At 37.9% G+C, this 26,460-nt stretch overlaps 1 protein-coding gene across 9 annotated transcripts in view; it reads left to right on the top strand.

Annotated features, from left to right (window-relative positions):
• LOC129771109 (G protein alpha o subunit) overlaps positions 1-15,740 on the top strand; it is a 158,099-nt gene extending 142,359 nt beyond the window's left edge. For all 9 annotated transcript variants that reach the window (XM_055774451.1, XM_055774450.1, XM_055774449.1 and 6 more), the window contains exons 8-9: positions 9,747-9,900; positions 9,981-15,740. In XM_055774451.1, coding sequence (XP_055630426.1) covers positions 9,747-9,900; positions 9,981-10,168 — 342 coding nt within the window. In that variant the 3' untranslated portion in view covers positions 10,169-15,740. The remainder of the gene's footprint in view (positions 1-9,746; positions 9,901-9,980) is intronic.
• Positions 15,741-26,460: the final 10,720 nt, after the last annotated feature.

Raw genomic sequence — 26,460 nt, 5'->3', positions numbered from 1 at the left:
AGGACCATTGTTTTTCTTTTAAAGTTTTTGCCTATTTATGATGTTCGATTAATAGAAATTCATGCCTGCAACAGAGTCAGTTCGCTGTTTTGTTTTATAATACTGATATCTTAATTTGGTTAAATATAAATATTATCTATTAGATAAATCGGCCAGTTCAAACCTTTGTAGGGGTATGAGGTGGGTCATCATCATCATCACCCTGTAACTCACAATTGAACGGAACAAACAAAAGAACAGCAAACAAAAGATTTTTTTAGTGTGAAATGTCTCCTTCACAACGAGCCTAAACTTGAAATTGTATGATCGATATTACGCGAGATATTGATCACTGAAGCCAGCTACCGAGAAAATAATGGGTATCTTTTTCACCAACCTAATATTTTTTTTCCAAGAACGCAAACACATTGGTTTCTTGAGATTCGTTGCGACCAAGAATATAGCTAACGCGAATAAAAAGTTTATTGCACAAATTGCATTTGTTTTTGCTAGTCGAAAAGTGATTTAATTATCAAATTAGTTTCTTGAGATTCGTCTCGACTGAAAATGTCTCTTAGACTTTGACTTATATTGTATCGGAGAATTCCGGGATGACCAGGAACCCAAGTAAATGTTTTTCTAGAGGTATAAGTTATAGGATCCAGTGACCTTTCTTTTATTATTTTTACTTAATTTTACTTAAATTTTTACTTTTACTTATTTTTTCACTATAGACAGCGATCAGCCAACGTCGTATGATAAGGCTGATATTGAAAACTTATATAAAAATCACGTAAATCCCTAAGACCATAAAAAAATTGCTAAAGAAAAAAATATTAAATTTCGTTCCGTCTCTAAGTAATTTTTTTTTTATTAATTCATTTATTTTTACAGGCTCAGTTACTTAAGTTTAGAGGAGCCGAATTCTTAAATATAATTTTAAAACTACATATATAAACAATTTTCTTACATCTATGGTTAGTAAGGTGGAAAACCGATTACTCGCGGTGTACTCGAGTTTAGGAGGGTGACATATTTTTAGGAGGAGGATGGGATATAAGGAAATTGTAACAATGTTGATAAATACTCATTTCTTAAATCTATTCGTATATCTATAGTATATTTACATTTCAACTTATTCTACTATTTATAGCAAGGGGACGAATTACCCGCAAAGGAAGGAAAGGAGAATCTCTAAATTATTATCAAATGTGAAAATCAGGCGAATTGAATGCAGTAACTTCGTGGTCTTCCGTTAACAGTACAATTGCGTCTGGATATCTTCCTACTTATTTTTTTTTTGCAAAATAATCGTGGCATTCAGTGAAACTTCTACTCCATTGCACAATGGTCCATTTGGGTGGAAATTAACATTTATAGCTCGACAGTTATTCTCTAGACAAAAACTGTCTTCGACAAAGTTGTTACATATGATAGAGCGCTCATTTTTATGTTATCAAAAATAGGGTGACCAAAATTGTCGATGAAATATAAAATCTAACTTTCTAATCTTTAAAGATAGAGGTAAACATAGTTCGACAATGTTGTAGTCCCAGTGATTTGAGACATCTTTGTAGAACAAGGTTTTTTTCCTATCTCCTGAAATAACCGATATAGCGCCTTTTTTCTAAGTTACGTTAGGGTCACCATGGAAAAAACTGTTTTTTACTCTTACTTTTATATTTCAAATTCTACATATAAACTGTCTTCGGAAGACTTTTAAAACTTACTAATACAAACATTTTGCGATGCAGAATTTGTTAATATCTCAACTCCACTCGAAGTTATTGATATTTCTTCCCAAAAAACACGCTCTTTTTTATTTTATTGTCATTCTTTCTGGGGCAAACATAAACAAAGTTTATTAGCGGCATTTGAAAGAGCATATTTAATTCTATATTATATATGATTTTCAACACTATGTTATTTTTTGTGTTTGAGTAAATCAAAATTGAAGTCATGAGTTTTTGGCTGAAAAAACTTCAATACTTTGAGTAGGGTTGAGATATTGACAAGATCTGCATCGCAAAATATTGGAATTGATGAGCTCTAAAAGTCGTACGAAGACAGTTTGGATGTAGAATTTGAAATATAAAAGCTAAATCAAAAAATACCGTTTTTTCATGGTCACCCTAATACAACTTAGAAAAAAAGCACTAAATCGATTATACTAAAAGATAGAAAAAAGCTTTGTTCTACAAAGTTGTTTAAAAAAACTGGTGCTACAACATTGTCAAACTATGTTTATCTCTATATATAAAGATAAGAAAGTTAGATTTTTATTTCATCGACAGTTTTGGTCACCCTATTTTTGATAACATAAAAATGAGCGCTCTATCATATGTAACAACTTTTTCGAGGACAGTTTTTGTCTCACATATTATATAGAGTGTTATATAGTTATATAGAGTGAAATTTGTTCTTTCAAATTCCGTCAACAAACATTTTTTTATGTTTGCCCCAGAAAAAATGACAATCAAATGAAAAGAGCGTGTTTTTTGTGAATAAGTATCAATAACTTCGAGAGGAGTTGAGATATTGACAAGTTCTGCATCGCAAAATGTTTGTATTAGTGAGTTCTAAAAGTCTCTCGCAGACAGTTTATATGTAGAATTTGAAATATAAAAGTTTAACAGAAAATGACCCTAACGTAACTTAGAAAAAAGGCGCTATATCGGTTATTTCAAGAGATAGAAAAAAAACCTTGTTCTACAAAGATGTCACAAATAACTGGGACTACAACATTGTCGAACTATGTTTACATCTATTTTTTAAGATTTTTTTATTTCATCAAACATTTTGGTCACCCTATTTTTGATAACATAAAAATGAGCGCTCTATCATATGTAACAACTTTGTCTAAGACAGACTTTTTCAAGAGAATAACTGTCGAGCTCTAAATGCTAATTTCCACAGTTTTAAAAATGGCCCTGTTTATGTCGTTTTGTTGAACGATGTGATTGTTACAGCGAAGTGGCCTACTTAGGACTCACTCTATACAGTCATTTGAAGTCTCATGTTAACAAAAAATCTCCACAAAATGTAATATTCTGCTCCAGCCTTTGTACTAATTGATTGACGGAAATTCAATTTTTTTGAAAAATCAGGCGGCTGTTTATGAACAGACCATTAACCTGGTGATGATCAAACTGTATTCTAAACGGTCAGTTGTTTATAACATAAGACATCCGTGCTCACCACGGTATCACCTACAATGACTGCAGGAGCCGAACGTTGCTGCAACATACTCGCAGCGTCTTGAAGCTACGTTACCGTGTGTAGAAGAACTAAAAGCTGCTTCCCTCGATGAATGATGGAACACCCTGAAAGCAGCAATTAGCAGCATAGAAGAGACCGTCATCGGGTATGATCAACATGAACAACGGAATGAATAGTTTGACTTCCACTCGGTGGTTCTGAGCGAGTGGAAGCAACACGCGCAGTCATGCTACAACTAGCGATTCGACAAGGTCCGACTGAAGCGAATGCAGCAAAGAGGACTACACTGGTGCGGTGAACAACCACAACACTCCAGCCCCGACAATGGGTGAAGTTCAGGGGACCATCAAACAATTAAAGTACCACAATGTAGCCGGTATGGGTTCGCAGCGCAGGTCTTCAAGGGAGAACCGAGAAAACTTGTAGAGTGTATACATCGGTTGATATGCAGTATCTGGGATATGGAACAGCATTCGGAAGAGTGGAAAGAAGGGGCCTTTTTATAGATGGGGAAGACTACACCCAAACTAGCGTTGGCAGAAAACATGTTATCTTTGGCAGAAAAGTTGCAATTTCCTGTGCATGAGAGTCAAATGCGCAAATAATGAGCTATTTTAAAAGATTAAAAATGGTTTGTATGCATGCGAGCAGACATCTCTTTCTGTTTTCATTTCTCTTTTCATTTGGGATAGTGCAAAAAAAAAGGCCATACGAGGTCAATGGGGATCAAACCTAGGCCGGCTGGAATGCAAAGCTAATTTACACGACCAAGCTATCCACTTGGCTAATGATGCTTAAGAAGTTGTTCAGCAAACACGTGATAATATTGCGCCTGATTATAAAATGAAGTGTTTTCTAAGAGTAAAAAAGGAGCGCATGAAGAAGAACAATATCTAATAATTGCAGAACATAAATCTCATTGTTATTAGGCATAGGCTAACAAGGTGTACACGTGTTATGTTAAACTTTTTTTTTTTTTTTGAGAACTAGTTTGTTCTTCCGAACCAGCAATGAGTGCATTAGTCCTGCTGAAAGCGAGACATAAAATTCTTGTACTCGAACCGATTCATTTACTATGAATCTACAAATAATACATACACCCAAAATTCATTTTAAGCTCATGTTTTGTCATCCCAATTTATGACATTAACCCTTTCATTACGGCAGTGTGCTCCGCCGAAGTGTTACCCCTGTACGGAGCACTGCGCCGAAAAGTATTCACATCGCGCTGGTGTGATTCAAGAGCAGTGTGAATTTCATGTCGTCTAAAGACGACGCTCGTACACACAGCTCGTCGCGCGGATGTCGTCTATAGACGAGCGTTAAATGAGACATAACATAACAGAAAATGTCATGACTCACAAATACTGGTAAGCATTTGTATAATATACAGGGTGCAGCAATATAAGATTAATACGAGCGAGCGAAACAAAAGACAAATAAGCTTTCCGCATGCTTTGCCACATACACGACCCAGACCGAGATAGATATTGTTCTCCTTCATGCGCTCTTTTTTTACTCTTAGAAAACACCTCCCAACTTCATTTTATAAACAGGCGCTATATAATCATGTATTTGCTGAACTACTTCTTAAGCACCATTAGCCATGTGGATAGCGTGGTCGTGTAAATTAGCTTTGCATTCCAGCCGGCCTAGGTTCGATCCCCATTTTTGCACAATCCCAAATAAAATGAGAAAAGAAAACAGAAAGAGATGCCTGCACGCATACATGCAAACCATTTTTAAGCTTTCAAAATAGCTCATTATTTGCGCATTTGACTCTCATGCACAGGAAATGGCATCTTTTCTGCCAAGGCTGAAATGTTTTCTGCCAACGATAGTTTGGGTGCAGATGGTCAGAGTTCTACCGCGGGACACAAAAAAAAACTTTATGTATATACATTAGGGTGGTAGCGAAAATGGATATGTCAAATTTGAAAAACCGACCATGTACATTTTGTTTATTGGCCCCAAAAAATGACCTGTGCAAAGTTTCAGCTTAATCGGATATGATTTAGGGATGCCTCAAAGCACTCAAAGTTTTGGTTTTTTGGCCACTCAGGCTAAGTCCCAAAAAGTCGATTCTCGGCCAAAATTTTTTATGCATTTTTAAGTCATCTGGCATCGAAAAACAAAATTCGATATTCCAAATTTCCTTCACTCTCCCCCCCTTGGAAGATTTTCGGGGATCAAAAATCAAAACTTTGGGCGCTTTGAGGCACCCCTAAATCATATGAACAAATTGTACATGGTCGGTTTTTGAAATTCGATGATGAATTTTTTTTTCCATACATACATTGCCGCCCTAAAATACATTATGTGAACATAAGCCATAGTTCAACGAGTCTTATTTATTCATGATATTCTTAACATGTGTCCTTACAATTAAACCTGATCTGTATTATTTCATTCAACGTATCGGCACATAGTTGTGATTTTTTGGCAGTACAGATGTTGTTTACGCCTGAAAAAAAACGCTCAGCCAGAACATTTAAGCCTGGCAAGCACGATTCGAATTCTACCATTTTCTTTAAGCTACCGTATGGAATACTTGAAAATTCACAGCCATTTTTCAACGATTTTAGTGTTAACATATGGATTAAAAAAATGACTAATTTCGGATGGCGATGGAAAATAAACTACAGAAGATTCAATAGATTCAAGATTCAATAGAACATGTTTTCTTCGAATCTTACGTTTATTAAACCTTCAACAAAAGTGGTTCAACGCTGTTGATTCGCAGCAGCCATGGAGAAAACCGTCAATCAACTTGATGATTTTTTCATACTGCTCCCGGAGCGAAGATGTTGGACATTCTGAGACACTTCGTGTCTGCCAGATATAGCTGATCTGGTATTTACAACGTCTTCTCCCTGCCGCTCTTTAAACCGCTTTAAACCGAAACAACCGGCCAAACGGTCAAGAAGAATCTTGCCAAAATGGACATTTTTATGCGGAAGCATCAGACGAGGCCGGTCGTGTTCGATCAGCAGGCATACACTTAGATGAAGTAGCTGGAGGTGCTGGCGAAAATCTTTTTTCCTGTGAAGCGCTATGTCGTGCTCATGATGAATGACGAAACCTACTTGACGCTAGAATTCAACGAATGGTAGGGGACTGGGTGAATGACGTTCTCCACCAAGGAGGTAAGCGTTGATGTCAAATATATCTTCCAAACCAAGTTCTTGAAGAAGGCCCTTCTCTGGCTGACGATCGGCGAGAAGGGCATGTCCAAGCCGCTCTTCTTTCGAGTCTTGCGGTGAACGGGGAGATATACAGTACATAGCGCCTGCCGGAAGTTGCCGTCTTAATCAAGAAGTATCACGCAAAGGTGATGTGGTCTTTAGGCCGAACCCGGCAGCGTCCCATTATCCCAAGAGATCACTGGAGGAGATGGATCGGCTGGAGATAAACACCGTAGCGAATGATAGAAAAACCTTGGGCGAATCTCAAACGGAAGATTTCCTCCAACAATTACATGGCCAAAAAGGAGGTGTGTTAATCGCGTTAACGTGTGTAAACGTGTTAATCTTCGAATGCATTGGAAGCGCTCTTGAACAGTCTGCCAAATACATGTTTTTTTGAGGTATTGGCCGGGGGCGCTGGCCTTTTGGGGTGCCAAAATCCAAGAATTTTCAATTGCAATTATTCCATTCCGTATTATATTCCATTATTCAATTGATTAAAAAAAACATTAGAAGTTGCTTTTGTCTGTACATGAAACCAATAATCTCTCTTTGATTTTTGCAAAATTGTAAAAAAAACTTCACATTATATCAATAACGTTTTAATTTTTTGCTGCGTATGCCTAGGCACCCCTCCATGCTATACGTTATTTCACAGTTATTTTGCTTTAGGGCGGGCCCCCTCTGGAAGGTCGAAAAGTAATGAATTTTCGTGATTTTTTTCCAGATGTTAGGAATAAAGTGAAATATTCGGGTATTTTTTTATTGTTTAATTTACGAATAATGATCATTACGCTGTTGACAGCTGGATGCGTAGATGCTGTCTGAAAATTGGTACCTTGGTATCGGTTCTGAAGCAACGGAGTATCGCAGAACGAATTCCAATAAAGATTTTGAAACTTTAGGACAATTCCTAAAGCGTCACATAGGGGTTGTTGAGAATCCGAAAAAACGCCAAACGCATTGTGGCCATTTTTGTTAAAAATGAATTATTTTTCATGAAAAATCGGTGCTTACAAAAAACTCTAAAAAATTAAATATCATAAAATGGCTATGTAACGCTTCAGATAATCAATTTTTACGTGGTGAAAACAAATTTCAGTTACATCGGTCGAGTAAATCCTCAGGCATCGATACACCCAGCCGAAAAAACATGTTTTCTGAAGAAAACGCTTTTAAAACTCATACAGCATGACTATATCTTTTGAGGTGACCTCATCTTTTTGGTTGTAACTTTTTAACGAAATCAAATGTCGAAAAATCATTTCAGTACAACATTTCTGAGGGCATAAGCTTCCAAAAGATGCAAAAAATTGTTTTGTTTTCGACCTTCCAGACCGGGTTCCCTCCTTAAGTTGCATTATAAGAACACATACTGTGCATACAGTTAGAACAGCGTGGAGAAGCTATAGCGCCAAAGTGGCTAAAGCGTTGACCGCTGGCGACTGATCGTCCGTGTAGCTTTTCCTATTCGCCAGCTTGTCTGATACTAACGATACTAAAATCTGTCATGTACAAAAGGAGTCGTTCCCAAAAAAATATTAACATAAAAAGAAACTATCGTTGGCTCCAAATGAATGTTTTGCAGAGTTTCGAATTCGAAGTCGAAAGCAGCCACAATTGCATCATTTTTTTTTTTTTTTTTTTTATCTTCGCTTATTTTTCGTCGGCCTATTTCCGCCACTTTAGTGCCAATCACCGACATCAGGGAGGCGACTCCACCTGTTCCTACCTATCAGACTCAACAACTCATGAGCCGGGCCAACTTCTTTTACTTCCGCTCCGAAGGAAGACGTAACCAGAGATTTTTCGCCTCAGAAAATCCCAACGACGCCAGCTGGGATTGAACCCAGGCCGATCGGATTGTGAGGCTGTTACGCTAACCATACAACCACTGGCGCCGTCTATTGCATCATTTGAAATGAATGAAATTTTATTAAAGCATAAGAACCCTTTCAAAGACGGTGAATGGAGATTTGTTGCATCAGGAGAATTATTGTTTGATAATTTTAACAATGAATTTGAAATAATTGCTTTGATTAAAAAAAGTCGCTGTCAAGAAACACAGTTTTACGTAGAACAGAAGCTAAAAGTATGTATTTTAAACAAATTGTTATCAATGAAGGAACAAACGACATATACAACACGTTCAAATTCATCATCACTAGAGCATGATTTCCAATACAAAAATTGGTATCGATTACGGCTTATGGAGCTCGGTTGGAAGTAATAATGGATTTATGACTCATTGCAAAATTGATGATAATATTTCAAATTTTATCAACTACCATTGTATCCATCAGCAAATACAGTGCGCAAAAATATTGAAATCCGATGATGTGAGGTATTTGGCACTCAAAATAGTTAGAATACTTAACTATATATAAAAAAGCAGTTTGCAGAAACGCAAATTCAGGGTAAGAGAATTGTGGATCAAATATCAGAGAATTATTATTACACCCCGAGGTGCCAATTTTTTTTGAAGAATTAATGGCAACTGCCAAAAAATCATATCCTCAATAAGTGAGTGCATGATCTCGGTTTTCATTGTGTCATCATAGCGAATCAAAATGAATTAAATTTGAAATATCAAGGAAAAAAACTGAAGACACTCTTAAAAGCACAATTTAGGAGACGATATTTAAAGCAATTCGAAAATATTGCGACTAAATCAACAGATTAAAACACATGAATGCGATCGTTATGCAGATTAAATTCCTTTGTTATGAAATTAGTTCGACAGAATATTTGAAGATATTTCCAAAATAATATAATTTATAATATAATTCATGTCATTTGCATTCAATGATGGAATCAACATAGAAGAAATGTCAATGAAATTAAAAAGCATTGATTGGAAATGAAATCTTCAATTTTTATGGCGATATATTTTAAAAATCAAGAGAGACTAAACAAAACATCGCTGTTCTTTGACAGATTACTATTTGGCAGCCTGTTTGCATATAAATTTGAGTTCATTTAAACAAAAATATGAAAAACATGTCGAAAATAAACAACCTAATGTTTCCAGCGCTTTCTCAGATATAAAAGAAACATTCAGGATAAAATTTCAACACATTTTAATTTTAAAAATGTTCACAATGAAACCAAAAACATAAAAAATAAAAAAGCCTATTGTTATTATAACTAACTAGTTTTTGAGAAGAAATCATTATTCTCGCTACATAAAACCACATTTTATAATCAAACTACTTGTCGCGTATATATTGTGTCAAAATTGTGACCATTATCTCATGCGGCATTCAATATACTCATCTTATTTGAACTAGCTATATCTCCGGTTAGAATCGCCAATCGAAAGAATCGCAATACATTAAATCTGTTTCGTGTTAAATTTCACAGAACCGCATGCAGGAATCGCTGAAGTTGTTCGACTCCATCTGCAATAACAAGTGGTTCACGGATACCTCAATCATTCTGTTCTTGAACAAAAAGGATCTGTTCGAGGAGAAGATACGGAAAAGCCCGCTAACAATCTGCTTCCCCGAGTACACCGGTGAGTGAATGGTTCAGTTTTTTGTTGTTGATTATCAGTGTTAACTTCCGACTTTGTTTACTTCTCGCAAACAAAAATAGGTGGACAGGAATACGGCGAAGCTGCGGCATACATCCAAGCGCAGTTCGAGGCTAAGAATAAGTCCACATCCAAGGAAATCTACTGTCACATGACTTGTGCAACGGATACCAATAACATCCAGTTTGTGTTCGACGCTGTTACTGATGTTATCATAGCCAACAATCTGAGAGGCTGCGGTCTATACTAAGCGCGGTCCTGGCAATTCTTTTTATTTCAGTGCTGCGCGATTTAGTATCGGAACCGTCGGAGGGTTATGCATTTGACTATAATCATTACAACAAGGTGGAAGTTTAAAAAAACCTAGTAAGATAATACGCAAAACAGATCAGGAAAAAAACTATTGGTTAGTACTCCAATTGATTGGAAGTCGAGATTTGAGTGACACGGATCACAGCCGAAATCGTGAATGAAGCTAGAGAGAGAAGAGAGGCTCTAAGTGAGAAAATGAAAACAAATATGAATATCAGTGTTCACAACAAACAACAACAAAAAACTAGTATATATTTTACTATACTTTAAGTTTGCTGAAAACGTACACACACACATACGAAAGCATTTCAAGAAGAAGGGGGAATATTTTTACTAATCCCAGTTCAAAAACAAAAGGATACATACTTAGCACAACTATTAGAAGAAATTCATTTAATCGCTCACATATAAAACCTACATTATATTTAATAATTAAAGTCATTACCAACGTTTCACAAACATAATTTCGTGCGAAAATATTCGTAGCTCTTTAAACCAATTATGTATACATCTAATACCTCGTTAGGATATTTTATTTATTTTGACATAGCTTATTTATACGAAACAAAGATTTGGATTCACGAATTCGAACACAATGAAGTCGAACATAAATTTCATTCTCAATACATTCTAATGCCTTCAACGAACATAGGTAGGAAGTGACGCAGACGCAGGACGGTTTGGTAGGCTGTTATCGAAATCTCGAGAGAGACAAAAAGCAACTGTTGTATATAGCTTATTTATTTATTTAACTCTTTCCTGGCGATGAATCATGAAGCATGTTTCGAGTTCGAGTTTTATCCAAAGATCTACGCTATGATTGCTTTGCATTGATACGCACTGTTCTGCACAAATTCAAACCCTCCGCTTCGCTTCGGAGATTCGACCCATAGAGACCTTGAACACGATGATGTACATACATTCCCTGTCATCAATAGTCAAACATCCCAAAGCAGTACCTAAAACTCTTTCGCTTTAAACGACTATCATTGAATACAAACTAAGCGGACGAAGTATTATCTCGCGTACATTCCTATGATGTACACAAGTGTTAGCAGAGGCTAGATTCTGATAACAACTCATCAAGTTTGCTCTCTGAAACTTCTGTATACCATCTCTTCGCACAAATGCGCATTTCGTTTTCCAAAATGCTTTTCCGGAATGAAAACAACGCGCACACGCAGCACGAACGTTACGACGCGCGACATCGCCATTCAGATCTGGTCACTGAAATAAAGAGGAATGCTTAGTGGGGAAGTGGGGGCAAAGTGGTCACCCTGAGGAAGATTCCAATTTGATACATTTACATAACGCGCTACAATCCCAGTTTTTTTGAAGAATACTGTAACCTCACTAATTGTTATTCAAGATAGCGAACGGCTTTTATCATACGAATTAAAAATAGTACATTTCGTACGTATCATACTAAATGAGATAGATCTATGCGATGTTTTTCGTCCAAGCTTGTCTTATACCTACAAAAACTCATTAAAGAAACCATTGGTAACCATAGGTTGATTGGAGTGTCCGCTTTTTCCAGGATTTAAAACCATTGTCTATCGAAACTCCTCTAATAACACCAGCCATAAGTGACGTCTTCAGAAGCAGCATCTGATAATGGTCTATCACCTTCAGCAAACAGTACATTGTTGTGAAAATTCCTTGAAATTTCTAGAGATCGAATCGTTTTCACAACATTATTCTTCCTATGAACCCATTTCCCCAACTGCCTGCCGCACCGATTCTCACCAAGCCCTGTTCAAGCTGGTCCAACCACCACGTTCGATGGACTCCTGTTCTTCTTGTTCCCACCGGATTCGATGCAAACACCATCTTTGCAGAGTTGCTGTCCGACAATCTTGCAACATGCCCTGCTCATCGCACTCATCCAGCCATAGAGTTGCGTCAGTTAGTGGTTCATTACTCCGTTTCCTATACACCACCATATATTGTTCTGAGCACTCGGCGATCGAAAATACGAAGTGCTTGTGAATCCTCTTCGAGCATCGTCTATGCTTCATGCCCGTAGAGAACAACCGGTGGTATCAGAGATTTGTACAAGGTACACTTCGTTCGGGGTCGGAGTTTGTTGGACCTTAAGGATTTGCGGAGCCCATAGTAGGCGCGACTTTGCATCTTCGAAATTTGTGGCTGTTGTTATTGTCCACGTCGTCGGCGAAGCAGACAAACTAGGCTACACTCCCGCATGTTGAAGCCCGTTCTCCGCAACTCACTTTCCAGCGCCACGTTGGAGAGCAGACACGAGAGTCCTGCCCGCTGCCTTCGGAGAGTCACGTCGATGTTCTCCTGTATCCGTTCTAGGATAACTTTGCACATAACTTTCAAAACAATACACAGTAACATGATGCCTCGCCAATTATCGCACACGGTCGTATCCTCCTTCTTGGGGATCTTCACTAAGATGCCCTGCATCCAGTCGGCCGGAAACGTTGCAGTGTCCCAGATATTCGAGAATAGTTGATGCAGCATTCGTGCGGATAGCATGGGGTCAGCTTTGAGCATCTCTGCTTTGGGAGCTTTGTTGGATTTCATACACCGGATAGCTGTTTCGATCTCATGCAGCGATGGAGCCTCGGAGTTGACACGAGTGATGCGTCGAACCCTTGGCGGATCCTGCCGAGAATTTGAAGGCTGATTGGACGTCGAAACTTGAAGAAGTTCGGAGTGCTCAAACCAGTGTTTCAGCTGGTCTGTGGGGTCGGTGAGTATGTGTCTGGTCGTGTCTTTCACAAGCACCCTTGGATTCATCCTAGCTCCGCTCAGGCGTCGTGAGATATCGTAGAGGAGGTGCATATCGCCAGTTGTAGCGGCTTTCTCCTCTTCGTCAGCCAGGGAGTCCGCCCATGCTCGCTTGTCTCGTATACAGAAGCGTTTAAATTCCTTCTCCAGCATACCGTTGACGGGCTTCGTTCTTGGCTCCTCTGGTTTTTACCTGCTCAATCACTTCCATACGCTCCTCAATCTTCCGCCAGGTTCTATCCGTGATCCACTCCTTCCTCGGAGCGCAGCTGGCCCAGGTTATTTCCACTATTCTCTATGAAGGCGTTCTTGATGGCTGTCCACTGTTCTTCTACGTGGCCACCTTCCGGAATATCTTCTGCTCGAGTTTCAAGTCCTTCAAAGAACGACCTCTTCACAGTTGGATCTTCTAGTCGGCGTATGTTGAATCACCGTCCAAGCCTCTCCACCAGTCGCTGGATCCGTGCAGGCGGATCTCGCCAACCAGAAGGTGATGGTCAAACGCGATGTCGGCGAAAATAGCAGCAACGTACAAAACTATGACTAAAGGGCTACCGAAAGAACGATTTTTGTTTTTCTGTATATTTTGACGACTTTACTGATGTACAAGGGCTCAAAAGACTTGAAACTCTTCAAACATAACGTGACTATCAATATGGCATCAATAGTCAATAGTTATCCTGCCAAACAAGCAGGTGACCACTTTGCCCCCACTACCCCTACTCCAATGTTTACCATAAAATTTTGGTTTTTCAAACAACTTGAGTGTATGATTACATACAGGTACGGGACGGGAACTACAACACGTAGACAACATACAAAAGCAAAGTGAGCTTTGACATTATTTGTGCCAACTTCATAGAAAGAAAACAGATATGTTTGTACTAGATTTTGCAACTTAATCATTTTTATTGTGTTTCCAGTAGAACGTTTCGTATTAGCTCTGTTCGTTTCCACCTTGCCAAATCCCAACATAAACTGAGTGAAAATCACCGATACACGATAAAACGACCAAAAGAATATCTTGTAGCGGGTGAACAACTTCGTACAAATGATGAAAATGTTAGAACCAAACCATGAGAATATTTTTTCGCCTTTATTTTTCTAAACTGTTGTTTCGAACTCTTATTTCGAAATATGTTTGACAATCGTACAACAATGTTATTGAATTGCTCTGTGCACAAAGTCGTTTCACAATTCAACGCACCCTACCCAAATCAAGCAAATTGAGATACACCGCGCGACAGGCAAATCACTATTCTTTCTCCACCGTTGAAACAAATGTAACACACAATTTAATTCTAGTCACCGCAATCGAATCTATATATTATTGTGAGAGAAGCAACAAAGCGCAATCAAAAAGCATAAATTTATTTCGCTCTGAGAACACAAGAAGACGCGTTAGAAAAACATGACCAAAGCCATTAGCACATTAATTCCAACGGGTAAATACTATTGATTGACGTTCTTACATGTCACACTTATTTATTTGAGAGATAGAGAGGGAAAAAGAAATTCCTTTGTTGAAAAGTGTTTTGTTCAATAAATATTTGAAACCGCTGTCGAAAAAGTACTGACGGTAAATTTGCGCATTGAGATAAATAATACAAACAAAAATCCCTAAAAGCTGAATTTCCAACAACAAAAAAAACGCTGCTATAATTAAAACTATTTGAAAAAATAAAGTTAGCTTATATTTGACGAAATATATTCGCTTACAAAACATCATTAGTATATTTTTCAAAACAAACCTAAATAGTAGAGAAAAAGAAAATACGATAAATAGTTCAGTAGCTTAAGTAAGCAAGTCATTATGAGGAACTGTAAGAAATTCTAGTATAAGATTGTGAAGCTACACCACAAGAAGCTGAATAAATAATAAAGTAACAAGTAAAAACTTCAAACCTCCAAACAACAACAACAAAAAACTTATATCAAAAAACGCGTCATTCGCCAACCAGAGGAATGTACAATGAAACCGGGGTTAGAATTGATTGAGTCAGGCCCTAGAGTACCATACCATGTTTGAGATCATCATTTATTTCCAATTCAATAAGGGAAATGTTTCAAAAACACGAGAGGAGTGACGCAAAAAAAAGAAGAAACTCATTAAAAGTCGTGAAACCAAGTTGTCGATGCACTATTAAAATAATAACGGTGGGATGAGGATAAGGTTACATTAGAAAACAAAACCAAAATTTAACTTATTGTCATATAACTCGAAGGTAAACAAACAAAAACAACCGTAGTTATAAAATCAAATCAATGAAAAGGTGGGCGCAAAATCCGCAAACAAAAAAAAACAAACCGATTCTGTAATTCATCATCACTACATCATACTTGAGAGTGCATGCAAACGCGAGAACAGAAAAGCAAATCTTTCCGAGAGGAAACAAAAATAGCTTTGAAATGAAATCAGAGTGGACTAGATAATTGAAAACGACGATCAGTTACTCGTTGATGGAAGCGATGGATACGCTTTCGAACAACCGCAACTGAATTGAATAGCTACAAAGGATTCGAGAGTTGAACGGAGCAGGAAATACTGTTGTTGTGGGACGGAATAGCAAAGAAACATCCCATTGAGATCGTGAGATGAGCGAACGGAGGAAGAGAACCATAGAACTCACAGTAAATTAGCACTCTAATAAAAAAAAACAAACAGAAAGGTTATATATTTAACTTAATGTATATGTAATTTTATGTGTGATGTAAAAAATCGGAACAAATAAATGCGTTTTAGCCACTAATCGTACGGAAGTATCATGCGGCATCTAGCGCAAATTTGAACACAAAATCAAAACGTACCGAAATAACATCCCCTCAGAATTTTTCAAGAAACTATCTTCGTCTTTGACACTCCTATACTCGCGCATACACTGAAATAATTTTCATCTAGATTTTATGTGCGGTTCTCAGATAAAGGCGGTTCTCTTCAATATTTTGGCTTAATTTATATGCAGCACATAATTAAGCCCGAATGATGCTAATTGATGTCCACTAAATTCAATAACAAGGTAAATTATTTTTATATACGATGCTATGGAATATAAATGGTTTCTATTTACAACTAAATTTTGCTTAGAATAAGTTCTCAGTGTGTTTGTCCGTGTTGTGACAACCATTCGTGATAAAAAATGGTAGAACAACAAACGGAAGCGAAATCGCTCTCTGAACTTACTCTTGAAATTCTCAAGCTTCCAGCAGAGCTGCTGCAGTTTTTCGGAGGTAACTTCACTTCAAGCTCTTTATTTTAGTTATATTTAACCATAAATTTTCATCAGCTGGTGGTTACAGTGCATCGACTCTCGGGGCCATAACAAAAACGAGCTTACAAGATTTATCCGAATCCACACTGGTTGTAGATGTGGATGAAATCTTATAGCGAATTTTCACATGGTATCAAGATACCGTAAGTTTACTTAAGCCTCAGCTTCGGTAAGGCTTACCTGCCTCAGCGTATGACTAATTCCTTTGGTCTGAACCAGCTGAAATCTCTACTGGAAAACTCTGTCACGGGAAAATCACTCATGGAAAGAAGTAATACGGGAGAATTCGCCAACCCAAGGTCAGAAAGAGCTTGTAGGCGTAATAGCGGAATATCATCTAAGTCTTGGAATCAAAACCACGGAAAATCTATTGGACGACTACGTCTCATAAACTGTTCATTTATTCAAACAGGAAAAAAGGTAATTAAAAAACAAACGAAAAAAACATGAATTGCATAACAACAATTAATCAACATAATAAACCTTTTGATGATTTGTCGTACGTAGATTAAATGTTCTTCTTCTTGAATGGCGTTAACGTTCCCTGTGGAACTTTTGCCGTCTCAACGTATGCTTCAACTAGCGTCATTTATTAAAACTTAGTTGAGATTTCTTAAGCCAAATAACACGCCTTGAATGTATTCCGAGGGCAAGCTCTAGAATACGCGTGACCACAGTGCAAGTCGAAGGAAATTTCTCTGACGAAAAATCCCCCGGCCAGAACGGGAATCGAACCCGAACACCCGGCATGATAATGTGAGACGCTAACCACTCGGCCACGGGAGCACTTTTAGATTAAATGTTACGTCAACCTTTTTTGTGACTCTTTCAGGAATTATATTTTATTCTTCGGTGTGGTGCCAAGCGCAACCCTGGAGGAAAGATCTATAACAAAATTTTTAATCTCAAACAAACAAAAGGCTCATGAGAAATCAGAGGAAGCTCATCAATCATAAAATTTTGAACCAAGTTCTTTGAAGACTATCGTCGTAATTTTATACTTATACAGGGTGGGCCATTTAAAGTGGAAGGATTTGTTTTTGCAATAGCAAAGTAAAGAAGTGGAATTTTTAAAAAAAAATTTTGAAATTCATTTATTTTGGTCCAAGGAGATTTGTTCTAACTACTTTTTGATTATGATATCTCGTAAATGACCGCCTCTGGCCTTGACCGCAAAATGTGCCCTTTTTTCGGCATTTTCCATCACTTTGCCCAATGTTTCGGCCGATATGGCAGCAATTTCTTGTCGGATATTGTCTTTCAGCGCAGCCAGGGTCCTTGGTTTACCAGTGTATACCTTGGATTTTAAATATCCCCATAAAAAAAAGTCAGGAGGCGTCAAATCAGGTGATCTCGGTGGCCAGTCATAATCGCCGTTTTTCGATATTAATCTTCCGGGGAACATTTCGCGCAATAATTTGGTCGTGGCAGCCGCTGTATGGCATGTAGCGCCGTCCTGTTGGAACCAGTAATTGTCCAATTCATTTTCACGAACAAATGGCAATAAAAAATTGGTTATCATTGTCCGATAACGCTCCCCATTCACGGTTACCGTTGCTCGATGGAGTCTCTGCAACACTGGCTCGAACGGCATCAATATTCTCGTCGAAACGTCTTGGTCGTTGCCTGGACAGATGACTGCATTACTAACACTACCAGACGATATAAATTTGGCATATAATCGACGTATAGTGTTGTTTCCAGGCGATGCTTTAACTTTATTTTTATTTTTCCACGCACGTTTAGTTAACACAATTGAGAAGTTATTTTGAATGTACAGCTGAACAATTTCAGCGCGTTGTTTATGTGTATTGTTCCATGTTTAAAATTGTAATGACGCTTCCAACGCGGTATGACATTTGTTAATCTGACATCTCTGTCAAAAGTTATGGGGTTGCCAGATGCTTCCACTTTAAATGGCCCACCCTGTACTAGTATAAAATGAATATTATTATCAATCTACGGTTAGTCTTATGGAAGTAATAGAATTCTTTCTAGAATTTATTTAAGTTATTTAAAACGTAGGTGAACAATGAATTGTTGGTAATTTTAATGATCATTTCGAAGTCATCTTAAGCCAATAAACCATCATACGAAGCCATCTCTGAGGTAAACATCATAAAAATAATTAGATTAAGCGATATTGATGGGCCTCCAATATTTTTTTCACAATATCATGAACAAACTTTTGTTCCGAAAATCTAATGAATTCTCATAATTGGAAAATAAAGATGATTAGGTGTTAGTAATTATTGTAAGAGTAATATGTTATCAAGTTCAATAATAAATGTACCATGCCTTATTTCCTCTCAAATAACACAAGTAGGATGTTTCAGTATTTTTACTTATTATAATCAGGGAGATGAATAACGTACACAATGTTCATATAATTCCTGACGATAATATGTAAAAACCTTGCTGGAACTGACTTTTCCCTATTTTGAGTTATATAAAGTTATATAAAGTTTTCAGAATAATGGTTTTTTTTATTTCTCTAAAAATGGCAAATGTACAGGGTTTTCCATTTCGGGCTTCCGAAAGTATACAGCCCTGCGCTGACAACCGTTTGACATAGCTGTCAACCAAAGTGTCATATCGTTAGTTGAATGTCTGCCATTTTACAATATGGATCGTTTTAGCATCGCACAACGTCTTAATTTTGTTAAATTATACTATAAAAATGATTAAAAACCGGCAAATGTTTTTCAAGCATTACGGACGGATTTTGGTCGTCATGGACGGCCTACAGAGCACACAATCGCTAATGTAGTGCGTAAATTCGAACAAACTGGATCCGTAGCGGATATTGTGAAACCTGTGCATCATCGTAATGTGCGTTCGGCCGAAAATATTGCTGCTGTTGCTGCCAGTGTGGAGGATGACCCGAATGTTTCGATTCCACGGCGTGCTCAGCAATTGGGCTTGTCAAACACATCATTGTGGCGAATTTTGCATTTGGACTTGCACCTACATCCATATAAAGTCCAACTGGTACAAAAATTAGAGCGTGGTGACTAGAGGTGGGCAAAATGGTTCTTTTTAGTGAGCGGATCAGAGCGGTTCCGCTCACTAAGGTGAACTAGCTCTTTTTAACAGCTCACTCGCTCTTTTCATTTCGCTTGATTTTTCTTAGAGAATTCGATCAATTTAGTAAAAAGCTTAAGAAATTTATTGGTATTACTGTTAAAATGTTCAATTTATTAATAAATGGTTGAAAAGTATGTTTTGAATATATTTTAAGTTAGATTTACATTTAAAAACATGATCTTCGCAACATTCTTGGGAGATAGTGCACTTCGCCGCTCACTAATGAGCTGTCCCGTCTTCGAAAAGATTCGCTCACATGGAACAGACGGAGCAATGATGCATAGCCTGGTAAGCATAATCCGATATAGATTTGGATAGATATGTTTCCTTGAAATCCACCAGGCAAGCGGGTCTCCATGTCTGGATAAATACGGTTCAGCAATGTATTTGTCCAGTTCCATGATGCAGGCAGTCCTTGGATCTTGTGTTGTTTGTAGTTTGCTGATGGTTTCGTCGAACTGCTCCCAAATAGATGACTTAGCAGCAGACGGCTGGGGCTCAGGTTGTTGTTCCTCATCCGTTGCAGTACAATTTTGTTGCATCTCTTGTAAAAGAGCTTGGTATGTTTCGTTGAACATCGCCTGGTCAGAAAAACTTTGTTTTCTAAATCTTGGGTCTAGAAAAATAGCTTCAGCGATAAGATCATTTGATTCTCTATCTCCAAATCGTTTTACAAGACCACTATGTAACTCATCAACCAGCTTTTTGACAATTGGTGGAAGCGAATCAGATGATTGCTGTTTCAGTTTAGTTTGATCAATCATCATTCGTGCAAGTTCTGCACTTTTGGACAAGGTGACGGATTTTTCAGCAGATATTTCAACAGTTACTTCATTGAAAGTACGAAGAATGTCCATGCTTGACTCGATGATTTCCCAGTCTTCATTATCCAGCGTACAGCGTTTCGGATCCAGTAAGGCCAATGTTGAAATTACACTCTTTATTCACCATCATTCGCTCTAACATATCAAATGTGTAGTTCCACCTCGTTGGAACATTCTGCTTTAGTTTTAGAGTCGGTTTACCAAGCTTTTCCTGCATTTCGGTCAGTTTTGAGGCAGCATGGCTACTTTTTTTGAAAAATTGAACGATAATCTTGCACTTATCGACAACTTGTTGTATGGAGTTTTTAATCGCGTTCTGCACAACTAAGCTCAAGGAATGTGCAAAGCAGCCCAGCTGTCTCATGTTCAATATTTTTGCTGCTGACTTCATATTGGAAGCGTTATCAGTAACAATTACAATCGTTTTACTTTCAATCCCAAACTTACGAAGCACATCACTCACCCACTTCGCAATATTCTCACCGGTATGCCTTGGCGTGAACTCTGAGCACTCCAGCAGGTATGATTTTAACGTACCATTTTTTGTCAATAAAATGTGCAGTGAGTGCTTGAAAACCAGTGTTGGTCATGCTGGTCTAACCGTCACAAGTTACACAGACAACCGGAGCTTCCAGCACCTCTGATTTTACTTTTGCTACCAACTCTTTGAAGTAGCAAGCATAAGCCCAGTAGACAAAGTTTTTCTGCTTGGAAGTGTGTAGGACGGATTAAGAAGATGTATAAACTTCTTGAATTTCTCAACCTCAACTATTGAAAAAGGATGGAATACCTTACAAATAATTTTTAATAGCTGGATGTCAATAAGCCGGCTTTTGTGAAGTGATATCGGTTTAACGATCTCGACGAATTGTGTCATCGAAGACTGCGGGATGAACCGCGTAAAGTTTGACCCAGAGGTACTAGTGTCGGATGTCGTTGCAGATTTTCGGTCTTGATTGCTGGGAAGAGGTTGAGTTTGTACATCACCTGAAGTTTCAACAGCTTCTGCTGCGAGTTCAGAACGTGGCTCCATCTGCTCTTTTGATGCAAAATCTACTCTTTTCAGAGGAATCATGTGGTGCTTCGTTTTAAGGTGCCTCTTTAAGTTGCTTACAGATCCCGCAGACATAGCGACACGGGCTTTGCAGTACCGGCATAAACCTTTACCGTCTTCCTTGGAAAAATGGTACCAAATATCACTCTGCGTTCTTCCTTGCGGTAACATTTTGGCTAAAAAAAAGAATATAGATGATTACTAATGAATCGTGCTCCGTTTTTCTGTTTAAGCTTACTATTCAGATAAACGGAATATCCAATTTAATTTTACTGTCAAAACAGCAGAGCAAACTCAAGCGTGGATACGTACCACCAAACTACGAGATTGAATGATTTTGCAATTTCATTGTTGACAGAAAAGCATAATCCGAGCAATAATCAATGATTTCGGTTGTTTGTGTTTGTGAGCAAACCGTCCCGCTCTCAATACCACTCAGTACAACTCTCGTTCGCTCAATTTTCGCTCGCTGCCACGGTCAGTAGTCAGTACTCAGATCAGTGGATGGAATACATACAGCAAACAGCACGTGGCATGCGCTTGCAAGCGCTTTCGCTCTCGCTCTCGCTCTCGATCAGCTCTATCTTGGTCGTTCGTATGCCAACTGCCAACGCCCAGCTCCCATTCAGGGATCAAGGGGTTCTAGTTCAGTAGCTCGCGTGGCTTGGCTGGCGCGCGGTAATGCTAAGATCTTTTACATAGCTCTCGCTCGCGCTCAGCCTAATCAACAAATTCATGTATCAGTTTTTTTTTCCTGAAGTGAGCGGTGAGTTACCGCTCTTTAAAAAAGAGTGGTAGATCGCTCACTCACTTTAAAGAACCAGCTCTTTAGATCAGTTCGCGTGCGGATCGCCCACCTCTAGTGGTGACCATAGAATGCGTCGGGCATACGTCGATTGGGTGAACGAACAACAGCAGCAAAATGCTGAATTTTCGCATCAAATTTTCTTCATCGATGAGGCACATTTCGAGCTCGGTGGCTATGTGAACACCCAAAATTTCCGTATATGGGGCTCAGAAAATCCACACGTGATTGTTGAGAGGCCATTGCATCCGCCAAAAGTCACTGTTTGGTGCGCATTATGGTCTAGTGGTGTCATCGGGCCGTATTTCTTTGAAAATGAGGACGGCGAGACCGTAACTGTGAATGGTAAGCGCTATGGCCGTATGTTAACCGATTTTTTTTGCCACAAATTGAAGATATGGATACGGATGACATGTGGTTTCAGCAGGACGGCGTCACGTGCCACACAACACGACCGAACATGGCCATATTGCGAACGAAATTTGAGGGACGCAAAATTTCGCGTTTTGGTGATGCCAATTGGCCGTCCAGATCATGCGATTTGAACCCGCTAGACTTTTTTTTGTGGAGTTATGCGAAAGACCGTGTCTATGCCAACTCTCCGCAAACTCTTGAACATTCGAAAGACAACATTCGTGAAGTTATGTCCGAGATACCGCCCCATATGTGCCGAAAAGTCATCGAGAATTACCTGTTCCGGATCAAGGTGTGCGAGGAAGCCCTAGGTGGACATTTGAATGATGTTGTATTTCACACATAATGGCATAAACCAAACTTTAAATTGAAATAAAAGTTTCATCGAAATTCAAATTCTAAGTGGTTTTTTATTTCAATTTACTTTCGGAATTTAAAGTTGGAAAATCCTGTATAAATAATTTTCCTAACCTTATGGTTAGTAACAGTTCGGCTGAAAATATCATAAGTTTGACGTCTAGATGGCGTCTCTTGCGAAAATCTACTTGACTATCACATCATCATCTTTCAATGGATACGCGTCAAAATTTGAAAGCAATCGGTCGATTGGTTCGTGAGTTACAGCATTGAGAGTGAAGCAATTTTTGTTATTGTGAAAAAAATGGAAAAATCCGAATTTCGTGTGCATCCACCGTATTCTCAAAATCTGGTCCCCAGCGACTATTTTCTGTTCGCAGTGATTACCGAAACCGATTACCGATTTTGATGAAAATCCAAAAGAGTACTATAATAATGGTATCGAAAAGTTGCAAGATCGCTATAAACGCTGTATCGCCCTCGAAGGTAAAATTGAAATTAGCAAAACAATAGTTTTACTGTGTTATCTTTTAAACTTTTCGGCCGAACTGTTAAGGTGAAAACCGATTACTCGCGGTGGACTCGAGTTTAGAAGGGTGACATATTTTTGACGTAGAATTACGTCTTTCGGGAACATATTGGGGTACAAATTGAAAATCGAAAATCGAGTACATCGTGAAAATTGTCCAATTTCAAACGCTTATTGCTCAGTCATTTCATGATGGATTGATGAAATTTTTGCGTCAATCGATTTCGGCACTCCATAACAATTTATTATATTGAAGAAAATAATATATGTCATGAAACTAACTATCGAATAATTGAAAAATCTCAACCCCTATCCTAACGGAAATACCCACTTCTGATTGGTCGAAATTGACGATACATGCGGCGGGTCCCTAACAGAGACATCAAAACCAAACTGCCTGGGGGAAATCAGCATTGCAAATACATGAAATTAGAGGGAGCTTTTGTTCCTACCGAAAAGTATTCCATAACAGAGACATCAAAATTAAGCTTCCTAGGGGACATCGACATTGCAAATACATACAAGTCGGGGGCATTTTTGTATTGCAAGTAAGGTTAGTGATACGATTAATTCTAGCAAATAAAATTTAAATTTGGAACTTCAATGTTGGTTGCTTGGTGAAATTTCATATCAATGACCGATCGTGTATTGAGAAAAATTTAGTACAAGTGTAAGTGTAAAATTGTATATGGTAGCAGTTGTGTTGAAAATGATTTGATATATCAAACGATTTATTTCAATTTTCATAAAAAAACGAAGGTGTGTTCCCGCTCGAGAACGGGTCGTTTGGTTTAATCTGTCTGTTTTGTTGTGTTCATTTTCACCCAAGGAAGGTTTATACGGCGAGAAAAATTGGAAAAGTGAAGAAATCTTAGAAAAATTGATTTCCCATATGCTCTATGTATAGTATTAGGTGCTGTTAGTACATTTAAAATTCGCATTGGGTTGAATAAACACTCAGAAAGTAGAAATTATAAATGAAAATTACCTTTTCCATTTCAAATATGTTTTCTCTATATTAAAGTAACATGTTTTTACTGATGAGAAAAATTGATAATTGTGTTCGGTATTGGTCCATTGGCACCATCCAATGACTGTTTACCATCTATCTGTCATCATCACTCGGTAAACACTGGTGGAGTGAACAAGCAATACCCAACAACCAAACTAAACGATCCTTTTGAGGGCCACCAAATCATTATCAAAGAGTTTAACGATGTAATTCTTCAAACATATCCAAAATCAACAGATAGCCTAACGGAATCCTACGTCAACTATGCGGTCGTGTCTTGGACACAACCCTCCTGTGACTTTTTGAGTAAAAGGATGGGATATAAGGGAATTGTTACAATGTTGAGAACACACTCAATTATTAAATCTATTGTATATTTACATTTCAACTTATTTTACTGTTTATAGCAAGGGAGCCAATTGCTAGCAATGGAAGAGAAGGGGGGTATTAGGATATAGGGACAATTACACACGAAGATCGATAGTTTTAAGGAAAACATATACAGGGTAACTGCGATATAATGTACATTTCACTTTCAAAATTGTACGTGGTATCGAATTGTACGTTATATCGAAGCATAATAATGAAACGTAGCTTGTATTACTTTATTGTGTTGCTGTTTGGGTAAGGTTAATGAATGAATTCAACTAATAGACGAAGCTAGCCTTTCTCATGATGTTTTCCTTCGTACTGTTGGTTAAAGCTTGATTCAGTTAGAATCCGCAAACCACAAAACCAGTTGTATTTCGGAATTGGTTAAAGGTACGAAACATGTTCTAGTATCAAAATACTGATAATTTATTGTTCTTTCAGAAAAAAATATTTAAAAAATTATTCCTTTACACTTTGAAAATGTTTACGTTATGTCGAGGTAAAATGTACGTTATACCCAGTGACGTTAAATCGAAGGCACGTTATAACGAGGATACTTTATATCGAAGTTTCGCTGTATTTGGGACATGTAATCAAGGTCTAACCGAGCCAACAAATCTCTCACCGACACATTGGGCTGTCTTCCTCGGGCGCGAAGGGAGTTTTCTAAATTCGATCTGGCGACAAGATACACGGGTTGTTTTAAAAACTCGTTAATTGGAGAGCTTGTGAAGATTCTGGATGTTAGACAACTGCATTCAGCATCTTTGGAAGACAATAAAACAGTTTATAAGCCCTCACAGTCTTTTCGGGTGACTTTCGCCGGTTCTGTTCTTCCAAACTACGTGAAAGTAGAAAATGTTTTCTTTTTTCGGTGCTCCTGTTTGTACCGCGTGTTTACCATTGCACCAGTTGCAAAAAATTCTTTCACCCATTGAGGCAACAAGTTTCGTTGTGGAATTTACACCTCGCACGAATAAACAACGGCCACAAACGAGGAAACAAGGCAAAATAAACATGTTTACTTATATCAACCTAATTTTTAACCGTTTAACCGTTTAATTTGTCCTTAGACACCCAACCCCTAGCTTTTGAAAATTTCTCTATAATATGTTTCCAAACAAATCCTGATGATTCCTAGTGAAGGATAATTAACCTTAGAATTTGGAGTATCTAAAAAACAAACAAAGAAGAAAAAGAAATTGGAAAAAAAAACAATTGTCTTGAAGGGAAAATATTATACAAAATGTATTAAGAAGGGACCCCTGTCTGGAAGGTAGAAAAATAATGAATTTTCGTGATTTTTTTTTTCAGATGTTACGAATAAAGTCGAGTGTTCGGGTATTTTGGTTTTTGTTAAAGTTATATTTGTAGATGTATTTATCATTTTTCGAGTTTACAAATAATGATTATTACGCTGTTGACAGCTGGATACCTTACTGGTGGTTTCGGTTCTGAAGCAACGGTGTGCCGCAGAACGATGAATATTTTGAAACTTTAAGACAATACCTAAATCATTACATAAGGATTTTCAAAAATTCCGAAAATTGACAAAATGGCGACCCTTTTTGCTAAAAATGAGTTATTATTTTTCATGATAAATCGCATTTTATAAGCTCATAAAAAATCGAAAAAATGTAATATTAAAGCGGCTATGCAAGGATTTACATAATTCATTTTCACATGCTGATAAAAAAAAAGCTCAGCCAAATCGGTCGAGAAAAACACGTTCAAAAATTCGCACAGT

This window comes from Toxorhynchites rutilus, chromosome 2 (assembly GCF_029784135.1).
Source record: "Toxorhynchites rutilus septentrionalis strain SRP chromosome 2, ASM2978413v1, whole genome shotgun sequence".
Classification (NCBI taxonomy): domain Eukaryota; kingdom Metazoa; phylum Arthropoda; class Insecta; order Diptera; family Culicidae; genus Toxorhynchites; species Toxorhynchites rutilus.
This window is presented reverse-complemented; position numbering and strand designations above follow the sequence as displayed.